The sequence below is a fragment of the Monodon monoceros genome, unplaced genomic scaffold (assembly GCF_005190385.1).
Source record: "Monodon monoceros isolate NGI ecotype Baffin Bay Population unplaced genomic scaffold, NGI_Narwhal_1 Super_Scaffold_13, whole genome shotgun sequence".
Taxonomy (NCBI): Eukaryota; Metazoa; Chordata; class Mammalia; order Artiodactyla; family Monodontidae; genus Monodon; species Monodon monoceros.
Genome location: NW_021703769.1, coordinates 62,447,909 through 62,468,892, shown reverse-complemented (window position 1 = coordinate 62,468,892; position 20,984 = coordinate 62,447,909). Strand labels below are relative to the sequence as shown.

General features: G+C 49.2%; 1 protein-coding gene across 2 annotated transcripts in view; it reads right to left on the bottom strand.

The window, feature by feature from the left end:
- The window catches only part of XYLT1 (xylosyltransferase 1), a 300,528-nt gene that overhangs the window by 116,163 nt on the left and 163,381 nt on the right, over nucleotides 1-20,984 (bottom strand). For both annotated transcript variants that reach the window (XM_029221895.1, XM_029221896.1), the window contains one exon: nucleotides 19,229-19,739. In XM_029221895.1, coding sequence (XP_029077728.1) covers nucleotides 19,229-19,739 — 511 coding nt within the window. The remainder of the gene's footprint in view (nucleotides 1-19,228; nucleotides 19,740-20,984) is intronic.

The following is a 20,984-nucleotide window of genomic DNA, read 5'->3' as shown; positions in this document are numbered from 1 at the left end:
ATATTTCATGGCATTCTCCCTGTTTATCTCTATGTCCAAGTTTCCCCCTCTTATAAGGACACCAGTCAGATTAAGGGCCCACGCTAATGCCCTTATCTTAACTTGATCCTCTGCAAAGATCCTACTTCCAAATAAGGTCACATTCACAGGTACCGGTGGTTAGGACCTCAACGTCTTTTGGGGGAAATGATGCAACCCATAGTATCTACCTAGCAATTGAGTGTAGGATTCTGTAACTCTGGGAAGAGGCCTGATTTGGGACTCACCAGGATTGACTGTTCACTGTTCATGAAGACGGAGAACAACCTTCAGGTGAATCTCATTCAGGGATTTAAAAAATTAAAGATCCAATTATGTGTAATAACACTGCTTGGTAATAAAGCTTTGGTGCTTCTCAAACTTTAATGTCCAGAAGTGGAAACAATGGCAATCAATGAGCATTACTATTATTATTTTTATTATTATAATTACTATTATTTGAAAGGGTTCCAGAGTCAGATCTGTGTTTTCCAGTATTTTCTTTCCCAGTCTCGCTTTGGAAAGAAGCTCAAAGAAATGGAGGAGAAATTATTCATCTTTTTTCCAAATGGAATTTTCTCACCCCACAAGCTGGTGTGCCCTCCCCTCGCCTGCCGGGCATAGCACTGTGTCTTGGCTGAAGATACCAGCGATGTTCAAGGTTTAAGATCAACGCCCTTTTTCCTGACAGGCGGTGAGTTCGTTTGTCAGAACCTTTCTCACGGTTTCAGGAAGTGCACATGTAATTAACCAGAGTCCGTTGGGTTTCAGATGAGCTGCGAAGTACGCCTGTGGCAAAAGGTCTCTTCCTTCCTGAGAGACGCAGTGCTGTAATTAGAATCCGGAGGCCGTAATCACCAGCATTTCTTACCAGCATTTTAAAATGATGATGCCGTATTCATCTGGGCCCGGTTCTGCTCCCTGTGAGACCACAGCGCTGTCGATGATGTGTGTCGTCTGCTGGCAAAATTCAGGGCCTCCTCTGGTGCCACTCAGGTGAACAACTGGGGGTTTAGGCCACTCAGGACAAGTTAGCTGACAGAGAGCCCAGGTAAAAGGCAGCAGCAGGCTGGTAAGTCTTTATCCTATTTCCAAGTCAGTATTAAAACACTCCAGGTGAGAGGCCAGCTCCAAACTCCTCTGAAAGTCATTATTCATCCATTAGTCATTCCACAAACATCTGCTGAGCATCTGTTATGTGTCAGGCATCCTGCCTTCCTGTAGCATCTCTCCAGTGAGTGTAGGTGTATCTGGGACATAGGGTGGAGGTTTTTTTTTATAATGAGCTAGAATCAGAGCATTTTTCCTCTGACTTTTCCATCCATCCACCCCATCCCTGAAAATCAATTGAAACCCTGCCAAAATGTTTTAGTCATTCCTTGTTAAATTTTTAACTTATTCCCGTCAATCCGTTTTGAAGGCTATGGCAAATCTGTAAAATGTTGGAATATACACAGGACATAGCAAGCGGGAGCTTTTATCTTAGAACAAGGGTCAGCACACTTTTTCCGTAAAGGGACAGACTGTAAACAGTTAGGCTTTGGGAGCCATTCAGCCTCTGCTGTAACTACTCCATTCTGTGCTTGAGTTTGGAAACCAGCCACAGGCAGTACGTATATGAATGGGTGCAGCCGTGGTTTTACAGAAGCAGGCTGCCAGCCCATTTGGACCAAGGACTCCTGTCTTTGAGAAATCAGGTGTGGTTTTTGTGATGCTGTTGGATCCCACCAAAGAAAAATTCTAAATTCCTTTTCATGGCCTACAAGGCCCTGCCCAATCAGACCCTACCCTACTCTTTGTCTTCATGGCCCAGTGGGCCCCCCATTCCTTACTGATCCTCAGTCACCCATTCCTCCTGTCTGTTCTTGGTCCTGCCAAGTGCTTGGCTACTTCAGGATTTTGCACAGCTGTTCTTCCTGTTTCAAAAGCTCCACCTGAACTGGACTCCAGTTTAGTTTAGAGTCTAGGAAATTTTTCCCACTTCCATCGGCTTTTGCAAAATAGCCAAGCAGTTTACATTCTCTTGTTTACCTTCACAACAGTGATGTGGGTGCAGTCATCAGCTTCATCACCCAGACATGGTAAACGGTAAATTCTCCATTTCAGCTGGTTATTACCAACACCAGCCCGTCACTCTAATGAACAATCCAGGTGTCTCCTTTGATTCCTCTCCATCCTTCGTCTCTACAGCCAACTGACAAGTTCTATCAAATCTGCCTCCTGAATTGTTCTCAAATCCAACCTCTCCTCTTTCTTAATTGAACCCATCGTCATTTCTCACCTGGACTAGCTCCGAAACATGTTTATTGGACTCTCTGCCTGCAGATTTCGATTTCTCTAATCCATCCATCCACTTATTCATCCATCTGTCTGTCCATCCATTCATCTAATCCACTCATCTTTTCATCTATCCATTCATACATCCACCCATCTTTTGATCTATCAACACATCCATCCATCCATCTACTCATCCATCCTTCCTGGGTACCTATTTTGTGCCAGATGGGGTAAGTAGTGAATAAAAATGTAGGACCGACCTTCCTGGATATTTGAGTCTAATTAGGAAAAAGACGCTAAAGAAACAACCACAAAAATATATGTGTGTGACAAGCCAGAATAAATGTTATAAAAGAAAAGTGAAGGTTCCCTTGAGAAAGCATAACTTGATTTAAACTCAGATCCAAGGAATGATGGGAGCTTGTCAGGAGAGACACGAGAACAGGGGTCTGGACAGGGAGATCAGCACGTGGGCTAGGCTTAGGCTGAAGTCTGCTTTCTCTAGGGGCTGCAGGATGCTGGTGGGCCCTGGCACCGTGAGCCATGGGGGAAGGAGGGGTGAGAATGATGGGAGATGAAGCTGGAGAGAGAGGTGGGGCTCCGAAGGGCGCCGTAAGGAGGTAGATTTTCCCTTGTGCCACGGGCAGCCTTTGGCAGGTTTTCGGCAGACAAGGAGCAATGTCCACAGTATACCTTAAGAAGAACGCTCTGGATGCAGACTGGAGAATCACTTGGCAGCAGGGTAAGGGGGGTTGCGGCAGAGCAGATGTGAGAAGATGAGTTAGGGACATATTGGCACAACCCACACAAGAGATGTTGGCAACTCGTCCAGGAGACAGAGAGACAGGGACCAGTGAGTGATATTCAGGAGGCAGAAAGGAGTTTTCAGTGCTGGGTGAGATGTGAAAATAAAAACTGACTTTTTACATCTCTTCAGAAGCAAGCCTGAGCCAGCCTCAGTACCTGAGCTCCTCAGAAGGGAATACTAATCCAAGTGAGGATGGCAGAAATAGGACAGTTAATACTGAACGAGCACCTGCTCTGTATGTGCCAGGTCCTGTGTTATGTGCTTTATACGCATCATCTCATTTAACGGAACCTATGAGTTAGATACTGTCTTTAGTCCCACTTTACCGATGGGAAAAATGAGGCACAGAGAGGTTTGAACAGCACGCCCAAGGTTCCATAGCTAGCCCTGGAGAACCAGGCTTCACCTCCAGAATCCCAAGGATCAGAACCCCGTGTCCTTGTCCATCAGCTCAGTAGTCCCATTTCTGCAATTCTCAATTTCGCAAGGATCCTGCCCAAGGTAATTCAAATCAGGAAACCCCAGTGCCGACAACGGAGGCTTATAGGATTCCAGCTGCATAAATAAAGTTTGGAGGCTGAGCTCCACTGATCTGCTGGAGTCTTCACTGTTCTGCAGAGGCGTTATTAATCAGCCACTGGGGTCCTCCCCATAGAGCCTTTTAAATTACAGTTAAATTCCTCGACAGCGTTCCATGCACCTTAACAGTGCATTTCCTGTGTACACAGCAATAAACAAGGGGAGGCGGGAGGCCTGGATAACCAGGGTGATTGCCCCTTGAGGTCTAGGCTGAGAAAGCGATGGCAACAGCACCTCTACATTCTCTGGGTCCCCAGCTGCAATGTTAATAAAGTCTTGAAACAAACAACACTGTCAAGCCAACATCCAGGGCCCAGATGGCTGGCCTGGCTGCTGTGGCTTCGCTGGGCCTCCAGGTCACCTTGTCAGGGTCCTGCCCCCTGGCGGCTTTCAGTATAATTAGGGGGAGCGGAGGCTGCACCTAGGTTGGGACTTATGGGCCACCAGTGGGGGCTTGCTGCTTCCTTGGGAGGCTCGTTACAAGTTCCAGGTGATGATGTGGGGGACTCCCTTGGGCGTATGGTTGGGGAAGAGGCAAGGAAGTATCCTGTCTTCTGCAACTCTTTTCCCAACCCACCACAGCTGAGAGGTTACAGCAGTCAGCTCATTATGACGTTGGGGTCAGCAAACTATGGCCCTCGGGCCAAATCCAGCCTGTCTGTTTTGTAAATAACGTTTTATTGGTCACAGCCATGCCTATTCACCTCCATACTGTTTGCACCTTGAGTTGAGTAGTTAAGACAAAGACATATAATATGCCCTAAAAGACTAACTGGCCTTTTATGGAAAGTTTGCTCCTGTCATAAAGCATAAATCAGATCATGCCACTGTTCCTACTCAAAACCCATCAAGGGCTCCCTACTATCCTAGGGAAATGCCTTATCCAGACTTCAAGAACCTTCTAACTGGGCCCCAGTCTAATGTCCCACACTCTCTCCGTAATTTGTCTGTATGTGTAGACAAATCACCCAGCCTCACTTAGTCTTAGGATCCTTGTCTATAAAATGAAGAGAACGAAGCTTACCTCACTGAGGCCGAGTGAGGCTTACATGAGGCAATACATGTCTGTAGAAGAACTAACTTTATTTTTAATTGTGGTAAAACACACAGAGCATAAAGTTTACCATCTCAACCATTTGTAAGCTTTTAAGTTTAAGTACAGTTCGGTAGCGTTAAGTACATTCACATTGTTGTACAACCAGTCTCTAGAACTCTGTTATCTTGCAAAAGGGAAACTCTACCCATTAAACGGCAATTCTCCATTTCTCCTCCCCCAGCCCCTGGCAACCAACCACCGTTCTATTTTCTGTGTCTATGAACTTGACTTCTCTAGAGGCCTCATATAAGTGGAATCACATAGTATTTGTCTTTTTTACATCTGTCGTATTTCACTTAGCGTAATGTCTGCCAGGTTGATCCATGTTGCAGCATGTGCTAGAATTTCCTTCTCTTTTAAGACTAAATAATATTCCATTGTATGGATAGACCAACTTTTGTTTATCCATTCATCTGTCGATGGACACTTGGGCTGCTTCCACCTTTTGGCTCTTGTGATTAATGCGTCTATGAACATGGGTGTTTAGATATCTCTCTGAGACCCTGCTTTCAATCCTTTTAGGTATAGACCCAGAAGAGAAGAGCTAACTTTTATCAAGCACTTCCTAGGGCCAGCCTCTGCATGAACACTCCACATAGATCACCTCACTCAGTGCTCAAACAACCCTACAAAGTTAGACTATTATTATCATGAGAGAGACCACAGAACTTTATTGCCCACACTGGGTAACTCTAGAGAGGGAAAGGGGGCACTATTAAGAATTGTACTGGGACAACAGGCACAAATCGAGACTGTCTGGGATAAACTGGAATGTCAGTCATCATCCCCATTTTACAGGTGAAAAATGAGAGACAGAGAGGTGAAGTTACTTCTTCAAGGTCACACAGCTGGTGAGTGGCATAGCCAGAATTCAAACCCAGGCCAACTGACTAAAGCTTTCATTGTCAAGCACAATTCCACATACATAGCACGCAGCCTGGCAACAGCTAGTAATCAATACATGGTATCTAATTGTTATTGGCTCTTCAGACTGGGGAGATGAGCCTTCAGGGGGAAAGGAGCCAGCTAAGGGCTCAGAAAGGTGGGGGGGTGAGGTGGAGGTATTCCATGGCCAGGAACCAGGCTGGGGATGCGACACATCCATGCTGAATGTGAGCTAGGCACGTGGAGGAGATGAAGGCCCCCGGAGGGAGGCAGATGGCCCCGTCTCAGACACACCATCCCGGTAGGACCACAGGCGGGTTTCTCAACCGAGGCACTATTGACATTTTGGGACGGAAAAGTATTGTGTGGCTGTTCTGTGTACTGTAGGACATTTGTCGGCATCCCTGGTCTCTACCCACTAGTTGCAAATAGCACCCTGCCCCTCCATCAGGTTGTGACAGCCAAATATATTTCCAGGTGTGGCCCGATGTCCCTTGGGGGGCACAACTGCCCCACTCAGAACCAATGACCTGGAGAACGGGCAGAACTAGAGGGGATGAATCATTCTTCCAGGTCAGTAGTTCTCAAAGTGTGGTTCTGGAGCAGCAACTGCAGCATCTGTTAGAAATGTCATTTCTTGGGTCCCGCGCTAGACCTGGACCAGCATCTCTGGGGGCAGGCCCAGGTGCCCACATATTAAGGAGTTCAATGTTCAAACTACTGTCCTGGGTCATGGAAGAGACTTGCTAGGATCTCAGAAGGTTGGGATGCAGAGCCATTACTAATTTGAAACCTGACCAGGGCTCCTGGGAAGAAAGCAGATCCCTTTAGGAGGATGAGGATGTTCTGGAAGCTTCCAACATCCTGTGTATGACTAGCACAGGATAGAACAGGCTGCCATAATCGGTACAGCATGTTTGCAGGATAGTTTGATGGTATTTACCGAAATTTAAAACAGACAAGCCTTTGGACCCACCAATTCCATTTCTCAGATGCTCCGAGCAGCCAGTCTCAACTCAGGGTCCCCGAGAGAATTAAGCTCTAATGTCCTGAGGCACCCATCATAAGCAGCAATTAGCTTTTCTCTGATGCACCTAGAATGGTAGAGGTTATGCACCATCTTTGGGAGAGCTGAGAAAAGAGCCACCCAATAGACAAACACCTGGCAGCAACCTAAATGTCCACCAATAGGGGAATGGCTAGTTAAGCTGTAGTGAGGCCATACTCCAGAGTAACAGTCAGCCATGACAAAGAGTTATATAGGCAATAAAAGAGACTGGGTAAATAAACATTATACTGGGAAACAGAAAAAAAGGATTATACAGTTCTCCATCTCCTGACAGGGATACAGGTCTCAGACCTAGATACACGCCCAGATGAAAAAAAGCAAGTTCCAGAACCAGATATCAATTTCACATGATTTTTGAATTTTCCCATGCCCCAAACCAGATTTGATATTTTTGTAAGTTCCAGATTTATACATCAGTTTCTTATTATTTATAAACCCTCTGTTCCAAAACAAACTCTATTTTTGCAAGTGCTGGTTTTAAAGATCTAAACAAAACCAAAAATGTGCTTGCAGTCGTTACCTCTCCGAGGGGACTGGCCAAGTTTTTAAAGATTTTCCAGTTATCTGCTGCGTTTTCCAGTTTTTTGAAATAATGAGAATGCATATGGTCCCACTTGAATAAAGGTATTATAACAAGCATGCTTTCTGTATTATTTGAGCAAGTTTTAAAATTAAAAAAAAAAAAAATTCTGCTTCCCTTCCCGCTGCCCTGTCTTCTCCCCATCTTTTCACTTTGGCCGCTGGAAACACCACCAGGGCCAGGCTCCTGGCAGCATCCCAGTTACTCAGCCGAGGCTTCTCGCTCAAACGGTGCCACGCTTTGAGGTGAGCTACTAATTTGCCCTTTGTGCCTCATCCTCGATTCTGATTTAGGGCAACATAAACCCCCCTCAAAATTCCGAGGAATAAATTAATTTACTAATTTCGCCATTAAGAGTTTCTCAAAGCGAGCCCTATTTCAACTGTCCTCTAATCAATCACCATTTTCCATGTTTATCTCCTATTCAATTTTTACCACAGGGTTCTCTATACATCAATTTCCCTAATGCTCTTCCTACATATGTTTTAAATTACTTTATCATTGTATAAATTTCACAGCCATTAAAAGGCTCTAGTACCAGAATGGCTGACATGGTGTTAAAAATTGGATTCAATTCCATGGGGTAATAAATTGTGACCTAAATCCAATCTCTCATGGGTGACTGAAGGATACAATGAAAAATGATTGCTTTGTCATTTTTACACTAACACAAATATACCATGGAAACTAGAAACTGGCAGAAAAATGGGAGGCCACTGCCACTGGCTATTTCTCACCCAACGCAGCTTTGCAGGTGAGACCTGAGGTCTTTCACAGGATCAGCCCCCCTCCAGCACCAGGTAGATCACTTGACTGCTTTGTGACAGACGGACAGAGCTTGAGGAGGAAAACTGCAGCCAAAAGGCAGCCGCTGCTAGAGGGATAGAAGCGCGGTGGTTCAGCATTTCGCCGCTGGCACCAAAGCCTCTGAGCTCAGAGCCTGGCTCTGTCACTGAGCAAATGTGTGATTTTAGGCAAGTGTCCTCCCTCTCTGTGCGTCAGTTTCCTGGAATACAGAGTTGTCAGAAGAATGAATGACCTCATATGGCTAAAGCGCTTAAGATAGTCCCTGGCATTTAGCAATCCCTAGGTCAGGGTTAAGCATTATTATCTAAGCACAGGTTCTTGTACGGAGACCTCGGCGCCCTGCTCTTTTTGGTTGCAGGGAAGGAGAGTAATGAACAGCTAGAGATAGGTGTTAACATTGCCTCTGCATTTCCCTTTATCTTTGGAGAAACTGGATTACTCATTCGACACATTCCGATGGCAGGTTTACTAAAGGCTCCACAGAGCAGAGAGGCTGAGATGTGGGTTTTGAAGTCAGGCAGACAGAACTGAGTGTGAAAGGTCTCCCACTTGCAAGTGTGACCCCGGGCAAGCTACTCGATCTCCCCAAGCCTCAGTTTCCCCATCTGTAACATGGGGTTAGCAAACAGACTTTGCTCCACCAGGGGCTGGAGATATGACCTGGAACACAGATGAGATTGGCCTCGTGGCTAAATGGGGGCTGCAGATGACCCTGGCAACTCCAGGATAATGTGGTGTGTGCTCCACTGGTGAGCGGGTAAGGTGATTTGGGGGTACACAGTCTGAGCACCTCATGGAGATGTAGGGAGAGAGTCCCAGAAGACTTCCAGAAGGAAGTGATGTTGAAAGGAATTCTTAACGCTTAACTGACAAATAATTTGAGAGAGGAAAAAAAGCAAGCTGGTTTTGTTGATTTGTGCAAAAAGGAGGGACTAGCTTGGACTGGCTGTCATCCACCGGCCGCCTCAAGGGCCACGCCCGGGCTCTCTTTCCGCACCAGAGCTCTGATTTCCAAGCCCTGGGCGGCTGACACATAAGCAGCTGCACCCAAAGGAAGGAACGGCTCAGAGCACAAGAAACTGTCCTAGTGACTCTACCTAGTCCCAGGGCAGGTTCTGGGCGAGACACTCATGGAAGCTGAGGAAAGCATCCTAGACTGCCCGGCTGCGTAAGCAGGTCCACCGTGCCCACCCTGGAGGCTGGCTTCCGAACCGCAATAATCTAATGCTGATTTGTAACAGGTGCTTGTAAATATTCGCTGACGGAATAGAGGGAAAATTTTAAATATTCTCAAACATGGTATTTCATACAGCAACCCGAGGAGGCAGGAGAGGCATCAAACAACCCATTTTACAGGTAAGAAGTGAGGCTCAGAGAAATCAAGTGCCTTGTCTGAGGGTCTGGCAGCTCACTCAGTGGTAGAGGGGCCGCCAGGCTTTCCTGGGGAGACTGGTTCAGAGCCTTCCCCTAAGCCTGCACTAGCTCAGTGCCAGTGGAACACCCCCGGGCACACTGCCTGCTTGAGTCTGTCTCACCGCTGGAGGCATTGAGGATTCCCCTCTGTGCCCTGGATGTCCTGGAAAACAAAGGTGCCACAGGAGGTAAGGCCCCCAGGAGTTGGCAGCCCGCGTTCAGGCTGGGGTGGAGGTGGGGGTCAGGGCCCAAAGGTGGAAGGAGCACGGTTCTCTGGAGGGGATGTGGGACCCGTCCCCGGTCCCGGACTGCCAGAGCCTTGCCTGTCTTTCGGGCTGGTCTTGCCTTGGCTCTCCGGTGATTTCGGTTTGGTCCCTACAGATGCCTCTGCTCCATTCTTCTCGCTCAAGACAAAGACATAGATCATCTAGACCCAGTGATTTGGGGAATTAAAATCCGGCTGGGAAGACGACAGACCAACCCTCCTGCTCATATTCAGAGTTCCCCAGGTGGTCTTGTTAGTTCTTCAACCTCCTTACGCCTGCTACTGCCTCAGAGCCTTTGCACATGATGGACCCCTGTCCTGGAAGACTCCCCCTCCTGCTCTTTCCCTAGGTAGTTCCTCCCACTCTTCATCTCTCAGTCCCACTAAAATTCAACCACATGTCTCTGCAGAATCGGTGGTGCTGTTGCAATTCTGCACTTATTTTTGTGCTCACTGGATTCATGTGTCTCCCCTCCCACGTTTAACAGGCTGTAAGCTCCATAAGGACAGGGATTCTGTCTGTTTTCCTCCCAAACAGATCCCCCAAACCTAGTGCCCCGCATAGACAGAGGATGCTCGGTGGATAACTGCTGAATGAGTGAATGTTGAAGGGAGTGGGGGACAAACACTTTTAGTCCCCAGCTGGTGGCTATGCCACTCACAGACTTCTAACTGTTCCATTCCCGTCCCAGTGCATGCGGGCCTCTGCATAGCTCCCGGGACGGGTAGCTTGAGCCACTGAAGCTCAAAACAACTGTGTTATCTTCTTACCCAGGGAGGATAAGATTGAGGCCTATGACATGCCAAGTAGTGCTATTCTCAGATGAGTAAGACAGAGCCCCTTCCATGTGGAGGGTGGGTCTGGGGCAGAGACAGGTAAACAGTAGGGGGCGCTTTCTTCATGCCCCATGTGCAATCTCAGAGCAAATGCTGACCAGCGACCTAAGAGCTCTCCTGGCTTCCGTCCTCACCCCTAGCATCTACTGTCAATACCGCAGCCAGGGGATCCTGTTACACATGTCAGGCCAGCCCCCACCCCCAGCCCTGCTCAAATCCCTTCAGCAGCTCCCCCTGGTCACCCAGGTAAGAACAAAATCCCTACTGGTCTGCAAAGCCCCTGATTAGTCAGGCTCTCTGCAGAGCTGCTCCAAGCAGTGGTCCACAAGTGCAGGGTTATCAACATGCTCCCGGTCCCCTAGTCTCTAGATGTCATTGTGAGCACATGAGAAGGAAAAGAAAAAAAATCCATCTAACCATGATCCCCTTGTCTCAAATACACTGCGGAAGCCTTGGGAAATGTCTGCCTGAAGTTTCCGAACCGGTTGCCCGGGTGAGGCCGGGGAGGGCGCTAATCCCGCTCTTTCAGGGCTGGTGTTTTCATCTTCTTTCCGTGCCTAAACCTTTCGGCTCTGCCTTCTAGGCACAGCAGTTAGGGAACAAACACACCCTGATGACAACTTTCAGAGTGAAGGGCAGAGCCTGCAGCTGGCAGGCCATTCCGGGAGGAGGAAGGTGGGAGGGAGGTGAGGAGGGCATTTATGATATTCCCCATAACTGCATATTTCTCTTTCTAAAAAGCCATGTGGGCAACAGCTGGCTTTTTTTACGATTCCAAAATGGGGAGGAGGTCAAATACCACGGTGCTTTAGAAGGAGAAGGCCACGTGGGATTGGCCTGTGGAGACCCACCTTCCGATGGGGGGCCTTGGGGGACTGTTGGCCACACGACCTGGCACACAGCAGAGCTCAATAAATGTTTGCTCAAGGGTCAGGCTTGAGTCGTCTTTGTGCCCCAAAGAAACCCCTCAGCCCATAACACCAACAGCTGGTCACCCCCATCCAGTCCATCGGCCAATCCTAGCAGCTTTTTCCTACTACCCTATCCTCTCACTGGGGCCGCTGCAAGAACCTCTCCACAATTTCCCTGTTTCTACTCCTTCCTTAAAGCTAAATCATGTGAGAAGTAAGAATGGTGGATCGTACGGTAGCTCTGTTTTTCATTTTCTCAGGACCCTCCAAACTGTTCTCCACAGTGCCTGCACCATTTTGCATTCCCACCAACAATGTACAAGGATTCCAATTTCTTTGCATCTGCACCAACACTTGTTGTCTTTTGTGTGAGGTGATATCTCACTGGGTATTTATCGAAAAGAAGTGAAATCAGCATCTCAAAGAGATATTATATTAGCACACGCACATTCACTGCAGCATAGCCAAGAAGTGGAAACAACCTCAAGGTCCACTGAGGAATGAAGGGATTAAAAAATTCGGACTTACAATGCCATATTATTCAGCTTTAAAAAACGAAGGACTCCTGCAATGTGTAACAACATGGATGAGCCTGGAGGACATCATGCTGAGTGAAATAAGCCAGACGCAGAAGGACAAATACTGAACGATTCTACTTATACGAGGAATATAAAACAGTCAAACTCATAGAAGCAAAGAGCAGAATGGTGGTTGCCAGAGGCTGGGGGGATGGGGAGTGGGGTTCGATGGGTATCAGGTTTCAGCTGAGCAAGATGAATAAGTTCTAGCGATCTGCTGTACGACACTGTGCCTGTAAACAGCAATACTCCATTGTGCGCTTGAAAATCTGTTCAGAGAGTGGATCTTATGTTAAGTGTTCTTATCAAAATAAGATAAAAAAATTTTAAAGTAGCATAAAATTTTAAAAAAAAATTCAAAATCAGATAATGTTAAAACTCTTCAGTTCCTCCAATGTCTCCCATCTCTTTGACATCAGTATCCGAACCCCCTGCGGTGGCCTGGCCATTACCTCTGGCCTCTGACCCTTCACCCTTCTGCTCCCCTCACTGCTCCCTCTGCTTCAGCCATACTGACCTCCTGGCTGCCTCTGGAACAAGCCAGGCTGTTTGCTAGGACTGTTTCCTCTTCCCGGTGACACTGCCACCGAGGCTCCTCAGAGGGGCCTTCTGTGGCCACCTACCTAAAACGTCCACCTCCCCTGTCCTGTCGCCTGCTGTGCTTGTCTACGAGCTCTCGTCACACCAGACAGTGGACTGTAGGTCTACTGGGTCACCTGTCCCCTGTGGCCTCTCCCATTAGGGCAGAAGTGCCACCAAGGTGGGGCCTCAGGCTGCACGCCTCCCAGAGTCACCATCCAGCTTGTGGCAACAGACATGGTGCTCAGAGCTGTGTAGGGCAGAGGCCCTGCGGGGACGAGGCATCCTGTGTTTTTGTTCACTGTTACGTCCCCAGATACTAGAATAAGAGCTGGCAAAGGGCAGCTCACCACTGCCTGTTTTGGTATGGCCTGCGAGCTAAGAGCAGTTTTTACATTTTTAAATAACTGAAAAAAAAATCAAATGGATGACCTTTCGTGACACATGAACATTATGTGAAATTCACATTCTGATGACCAGAATAAAGTTTCATTGGAACACAGCCATGCTGGTCGTTTCTTTATGTATCGCCTGTGGGTGCTTTCATGCAGAGTTGAGTAGTTGTGACAGAGACCCTGCAGCCTGCAAGGCCTCATACTGTATTTACTATCTGGCCCTTCACAGAACACGTTTGGGGAGTGCTGGCCTGGGACGTCGAATGGCACCTAGTGGGTGACCAATGAATGGGGTCTGCTGATTTTTTCTGGACTGACCGTGGTCAGGGTCCTACCCCTCCCTCAGAAGCCCAAGGAGGGCCTTTGGCATGAGTTTACTCCGACCCCAATGAACTGTTACTGGAAACCTCCTTTTCACTGGGGTTTGACGAGAGAAAGACGAGAAAAAGTCCTCTGCAAACCTGGGCTTTGGGCACGTCGGCCCCATCGGCTTGGCTGAGCCGTAGGAAGATCACCTGGCTTCATCACGGCCACCCCGGTAGCGTGGTGTCTCTGAGTTGTCCACGGCTGTTCCCTCATTGTCTCATCCTGAGCGATACAGCAAAGACCCGGGAGAAAGCAGTGTTCCTGCCCCGACAGATGGGGAATCTGAGGCGACAGTCTCCCCTCAGCCACCTCCATCCGGAAGCCATCTGTCCAGAGTCTTTGGCTTCCTGCAAAGACTGATGGGTAAAGACGGGTTGCTGCGTCCAAGGGCAGTTGCCTTTTCATCAGAAACCTCCTCCGGTCCGTCCTCACTCCTAATACTGGAGCCACTGCCCCTGCCACGTGCACGTGCTTGCAAACCTGCAGCCGGTCAGCTGACTGAAAAGGGAGAGCCCTTGCTCATCACTCACCGGAGGACCACCGGCCCACTCAGCGGCTCGGGCCCGGAGCCCCCGCTACGGTGGCCCCCAACCCCCCTCTCAGTGACTGCTTTCCGTGGAACCTCTCCGTTTTCCTCTCTCATTCTTCACCTGGACACCTGGGCTGCAGTCACTCCACTGGCTTTACCTGGCACAGCAAAGAGTGAGGAGGTGTCAGAGGCACCCTGGTAACCGGTGGGGCCTCTCTTGAGATGTTTTTTTTTTTTTCTCTTGAGGCATTTTAACTCAAGATGAAAGGAGGCTGGTGGCCTATGAGGGCCGTTGGAGAGAGCATCCTGACATTTAATTGTTCCCAATATAATGAGGCATTGCCTGCTTAGAATGCCTCTTACAGGTCAAATGGTCTTTATTGGGGAAGCTACCTCTGCCCCTCACCAGGGTTGGTGTGTCCTCTGTGGCCGGGGCTCCCCGCGGAAGGTGTCGTCCAGGAAGGCTTCTCTGAGGAAGAGGCATTTAGGCTGACATCTGGAGAGGGAAGAGGTGGAGTGTGCAGTGGGGGCTGGGACGAGCAGGAGGGAGTGGCTGAGGCACACGGGGCCTTGTCTGAAGACCAGAGCGAGACATCTAGGGCTGGGCAAGGGGTGGTCACCCTACAGGCGGGCCTTCCACTCTTCTCAACGCCACCACCACTGCCTTGCTACAGCCGACAGCCAAACACATTCACTGTACCCTACCCCCCTCTGCACCAGGGGTTTCATATTCATGGTCCCATGTCAGCCAACAACCCTATGAGGATAGGGTACGAGTATCTGTGCCCATTTTACAGATGAGGAAGCTGAGGCACTAGGAAGTCAGGGTCACACCACTAGCAAAGACAGAACCAGGATTCAAAACCCAGTGTCAGCAGATCTTCCGATGGAAAAGCTTCTTCCAGCCCAGGCCACCCTGGGCCTTCCATCCAACATGGTTTCATTTCCATGAAACTCTGGGAGGTCCGGTTGGAGTGCCTGGAGGCTCTTGGGTGATTCTGGAGCCTAAGGAAGGGACAGGAGGCCTAGGCAACTGTGGGAGGTAAGGGGGGCCACTGGGGGCTGGGCCACCTGCGTGGGGAACGTGGGCGGGGGTGGGGGGTCCGATGGCTTGGCGGCTGCAGTGAGCACGGGGGCTCTGGGAGGAAAGAGGGGCGCCGCGGGATTAGAAACAACCTGCTCGGAGGCCAGGCTTGGGGGCCGATGGGGTAGAGCACCCCGCCTGACCTCACCGCATCTCACTCCTGGGGGCTGTGAGTGGATGGTCCGCAGATCCGCGTTTTCCTCCTGAAAACATGTCGCCATTCCAGCTGCTTCCTCCCAGAGGCTGGCAGTGAAGCAGGTGAGCCACAGGGGCAAGGTATCCGTGCAGAGCACACCAATCCGGGGCTTCTAGACTCTTCCTTTTCCCTGAAGGTGCTGGGCTGCGGGGACTGGAGGCATGCGGATCGGAGGAGGAGCCCTTCACACAAGCCAACATTTCACATCGATCCCCTCGTAACTTTTCAGACTTCAAGCCATGAGGAATTGTGTCCTCAGTGATATTCAACTTCCGGCATCCTGTCAGCTGAAGTCTGGGTGACGCTGAGTTCGGCAAAATGACAAACAGTACGTACATCTGCGTGCGGACGTGTAAGTGTATGTGTCTGTCTGTTTACACACATACCTACTTCCCCTCCCCTCCCCTCCCCACTTGGCTTCCTCACTGCCCGCAGAGCTGGAGCTCAAATCCCTCCTGAGCGGAGGGAAATCCGGGTGTCATGGTTTCCAGAAAGGGAACGCGATCTCCGTATGGGGTGTAATTACATCTTAGCTTTCTGCAGAAGAATAGTTTACGGTTTAAATGCTATTAATTGTAAGCTGTTTTGTTCCACGGGAAGTTGTTCGTTGATAACTACCCAATTAGGGTTATTTTGCAATTAGTCTATTCACAGAGAATTTATTGCAAAAGGGGAAGGCTGTGGTGCAGTAAATGAAGGCACTGCCCGGGCTGGTGTGCCAAGGCTCAGACGCCCATCTTATTACCCAGCTCCCAGCTCCCTGGAGGGTGTGCCACTTTGGCGGACGCAGCAGAGGCCACAGGGAATCCCCCAGGCTGCACAGCCATGCTGGAGGTGTCTCAGCGGGACCAGGACAGGCCACATCAGCCCGCTTGCTCCCCCATCAACACCCACCCTTCTCCTTGCAACTGTACTGATGGCGGAGAGAGACAGCCTGCGGGCTCAGGACATCCCCGAGCTCGGACCGTTTAGGCTAAAGTGAAACCTTCTGCCTCCTGAAGAGGGAAAGGCTCTCGGGAGGACTCAGGCTCTGTATTCCTGAGATACGATACCAGCCCTGCCATCTACTAGCCGTGCACCTGTGACCAAGGACTAAACCTCGTTGAGCCCCCATTTCATCATCCATTAAACGGGTTGATAAGAGACCGACCTCATAGGGCTGGTGTGAGGATATAGTGGGATGGGAGGCACAGTGCTGGAGGTATTACTACACAGAACTGGTACCTTGCAGGGGTCAGCACACTGTGGCCCATGGGCCACATCCCACCCACAGCCTGTTTTTGTAAATTGAGTTTTATTGGAATAACCAAGTGCATTTGCGTATCTATTGTCCTGCCTGTTTTTGAGATATAATGGCAGAGTTGAGGAGTTGCGACAGAGACTGCACGGCCTACAAAGCCTCAAATATTTACTCTGGCCCTTTACAGAAAAAGTGTGTTGACCCTTGGTACACAGCGAGGACCCACTGTCATTCTCATGGAAAGACATTCAGCTCAGGCCTCTGCCAGGCCATGCACTAGCTAAGAAAAAGATTTTGGAAACATCTCCACTTATTTATTCTGCCACGATCTGCCAAGTCGTGTCAAGAGTATGATGGGGACCCCGGGACTGCTTAGACAAGGTTTAAAATGCAAGAGAGAAGCAAACCTTTTCTTTTTAGACCTTTCTATTGAAAAGAGAGTACAGATACATGTTTCCAACAGAAAACTTAAAAAATACAGATGAACTTGAGTAAAGAGTTGAAGCTGTCCCCACTGCACCCCACCCAGAGGGCCACGTGGACACTTCCAAGCCTCTCTACACACTTACCCACGTGGCCATCCCCCACCTGAGCCACACCCTCCGTTCTGTGACCAGCGGTCAACAGAGAAGCATGTGTGAGAGATGAGGAGGCCTGAATTTTAGCCCAAGTTCAGCCTCTAACTGACTGGGTGACCTTGATGATAAGTCTCCTCTCCTCTATGGACCTCGTTTCTTACCTGTCCAGTGGAGAGACGGAATTAGGATTTCTCTAGGGGTGACCTAGTCCCCTTTTCCTTGGGAGCCATTCTTACCATGCACATCCTTCTCTCGAGAGAGATGGGGGATTGAGGAAGCACTAGGCATCTTCCTGCCTGGCTTCCAAATCCTCCAATGTTGGGGGGACTGAGAGCCCCCTGCCCCCACCCTGCCTCTTGGTCCAGCTCTGTTGTCACCTTTCCTGATGCTCTGACCTTCTGTCTCAACAAAGAGGCGGACCCAGCTGCTGGGAGCATGGACCCATTCCTCTTCCATGCGTGGACCCTGTCCCTGCCCCATGCAGGTCTTTCCACGTGTCCTCCCCCTACCCCTGCCCTCAGGACCTCTGGGTTGTCCCATGGTCGGGGACCTTCTCTCTCCACTTGAGAGTGAACTAAAGCAGTTGGTGGTATCTGAATTTAGAAGCAACAAGGAGGTATTTTGAACGCTTGACCATTTAGTGAGGGATAGAGGGGTACCCCTTGCACTGATTATGGCCAATAAGAATGAGGGGTGACCAAGAGCAAATTGGGAAATGGGCCGCAAGGGAAGACCAAGTGGGAAGACCCTTCGAGTATTTAATGCAGGGCGCTCCCTGGACAGAGAAGGAAGCCGGAACCAGCGAGGGGAAAGGGCTTTTCCTATCAGTTCATGGCTGAACTCAACTAGAACACAATCTCTCCATTTCAAATGCATCCCTCCCTGTCTGTTCCCAATGACACTGGCTCTTTCTTTGTAGAAAGCGTCTTTTGGATGCAGTCCGCCCTCTGCATGGAGAAAACCACTGGACGAACTAATTCACAAACTATTTGGGATGTAACGTCTTCTGCAAGGAAAAATAAAATCTACTGGCTCACAATGAGCTTATGTGGGGATGAGGGTACATGGGTGAAACAGTAGTGACCACCACGAGTTAACTGTAGCCAGATGATGGGAACATGAAGGTTCTCCCTACTCTGAGGTGGGTTTGAAATTTTCTGCCATAACAGATTTCTTTTTTTTAAGAAGGGATCTTGACAAATATGATCTAACCCAGCATGGCAATATCTCTATCTCAGGATGTCTCTACCTGCAGGCTTGTAAGGCCACTTACAAGCCACGTGACCTTAGGGAAGTTGTTTTACGTCTCTCACGTGTAAAAAAGTTATGCTCACGATGACGGTGCTAGCCTCACTGGGCGGTGGATGAGATGAGCTGATTGAATGCAAAGTGCCCGTGCTGTGCCGGGACACAGTGAGCGCTTGGTAATTGTTATTACCCCCCTTTCACACGCACTGGAAAAGGTGAAACCTGCCAGCAAGGAATACGTGTCGTAGGCATGAGGTGAGATGCAGAGATGCACGGTGATGCCTCACCTGTGCAAAACTGTCCCCCCCCAGTTTCTGAGGACCCTCCCCTGTGCTTGTGAACGCCGCTGTTACAGCTCTGACTCGCACTGCATCGCAGCAAGAGGTCTGATTTATCACTGGTCATCAGCACAGAGAATAGGGCCCAGCACAGGGCAGGAGGGAGGGAGGGAGAGAGAGGAAGGGAAGGAGGGAGAAAATAAGGAAGGAAGGAATTTTAGGTGGAGGAAAATGGGAAGGATGTTTTCCAGAGCCTCCAATGTCAATGCAACCAACTAGAAACCTTTCAAATCTTATTCAATTACAGTAACATTGGTGTCAATTTTAATCCCAATATCCTGCTGAGACAGAAAACAAACCATATCAATACCATTGCCTCCTACGACTTCCACATTGGCCCCGACTGCACCGTATTTTATCCTTCGCCACAAAAGCAACAGGTTAAAGCTGTAACAAAAGGTAATTTGATTTTGTGAAACTTTTCTCACACGAGACTTCTGAATTCAGGGAGGCCCAAAACAAAAGATCTCCTGTCTTCATCTGGGGTTTGAAAACTAGGGCGGTTATTCTGAGAAGGTCTGAGAATGTGAGCAGAACGGGGCTGCGACTTACCTTCGAGGGGGCAGAACCGAGTGACCTTCTCGGGCATCAGTAGCCCAAGCTTGTGGCGGCAGTAGGTCTCCCCGATCTCCTGGCGGCAGTGCTTGGACTTGGAGCGGGACAGGGCGGAGATGGCCTCCTTACCCGAGATGTCACACTTGAGGGGCCGGTCAGACTTGATCTCGGGGGAGCTGCCCCCACTCTTCCGGGCGTGGGGCTGTCTGGGGGAATCCTTCCCTCGGCTGCCGTTGACCGGGGCTCTCGCACCAGGAGGCAGCACCTCGTTGGCACCTTTCCCTGGGGACAGATGCCCCTTCCCCTTCTCCTCCTGCCCCAGCTTCCTCTTCAGAAGCTCCTTGTGTCCTCTCGGGGGCTTCTTCGTCAACTCGGGCTGGTGCTTTTGCTTTTGAGTCCTGGGTGCGAAGTTGCTGTTGTCCACGTTCTCAAAATCCTTGGGTACAGAGTTCTCATTGTTGCTGTCTGTTCGCACTTTCTCTTTTGGCCGGTGAGAGAAGTAGCCATCCTGGAGAAGACAGGAAGGAAACACAGAAGAGAAACTTGACTTTGCCATCAGGCTAAGCAGGCTGGCCCTGGAGGGTGGGGCACGTAGGTTTGGAAGTCTGGGCCCTGGTTCCACGCCCTGCCTTTGCTACGAGCTTAATGTTAGACTTCATGTTAGGTTTTTCTCTTTGAACCTCAGTTTCCCAACCTGGAAATAGAAGATGTTCCAACTAGAAAATAAAGCTTTTGCAAGCTCTAACATGCTATGACTATGATCCTCAATGCTTGTTATTAACCACACCCCCTTTTCATATAAGTCTCCTTGGTTGTCTCTGCTACTGGAATCTGGACAGTTTGTTCCAAGCTTCCTGTTTAAATTCTAGCAGCAAGCACTGTGATGGTTTATTTAATGGCTAGAAATGCCATAATAAAGCTATAAGGGGAGAAAATATTGGTAGGATAGTATATAATTTACATTGCCTTTAGGACATGCTCGTAGATCTATGCCCGTAAGAGAAATCAGACCGTGCCATAGTGAATTCTGAGTGGGAGACATCACCGGCTGTCTTGAGGGGAATATGCCCTTTATAGGACAATCCTATGCAAGGATCCTACAGTGAGTCCCAGGGGGATGAAAACTTGTGACAGTCTTATGTTTGAGCTTTGACTCTTGATGTCTGTACCTAGAGCAGAACTGATTGAGTCACGGGGTGGGGGGGGGGCAGGGCGTCAAGGGAAAGGCCAAGAATCATTCTGGAGAAAATGAGTCTTTCTGGGAAGGTGGGCACCCCAAACTCAGCTTCTCCATGGGTAGGTGGGCCCTGGCCATTTTGACCTCGGATCAAATGCACTGGTCAACTACCATCCTGCATCACTTCCAAAACACATTGCTTCTGCTTAGAGCCCATTATCAAGGCCTTAACCTGAAAGAGAATCCACTGTCCCAAAGCTAGTCAGAGGGGACACAGACGCCACAGAGAATGCTAATTGACTCCATAAATCTACACCCATTGCTCTAGAAACACACTGGCAATGAGTAGCAACTCTGAGGGCAGACATCCTCGTTCATTTTCCTAAATGTGCCGATTAAAGGTTCTCAAGGAAGAGGATGGTGGAGAGCAGTGGAGGTAGTGCTGGTGCCCAGGATCGGCTGACGTGCAGCTGACACTAAGTGTGGCTCCTCCTTCAGCAGGTCTGCAAACTACTGCCCTCCCCGAACCAAATCCTGCCCGCCATTTGTTTTCGTAAATAAAGTTTTATTGAAACA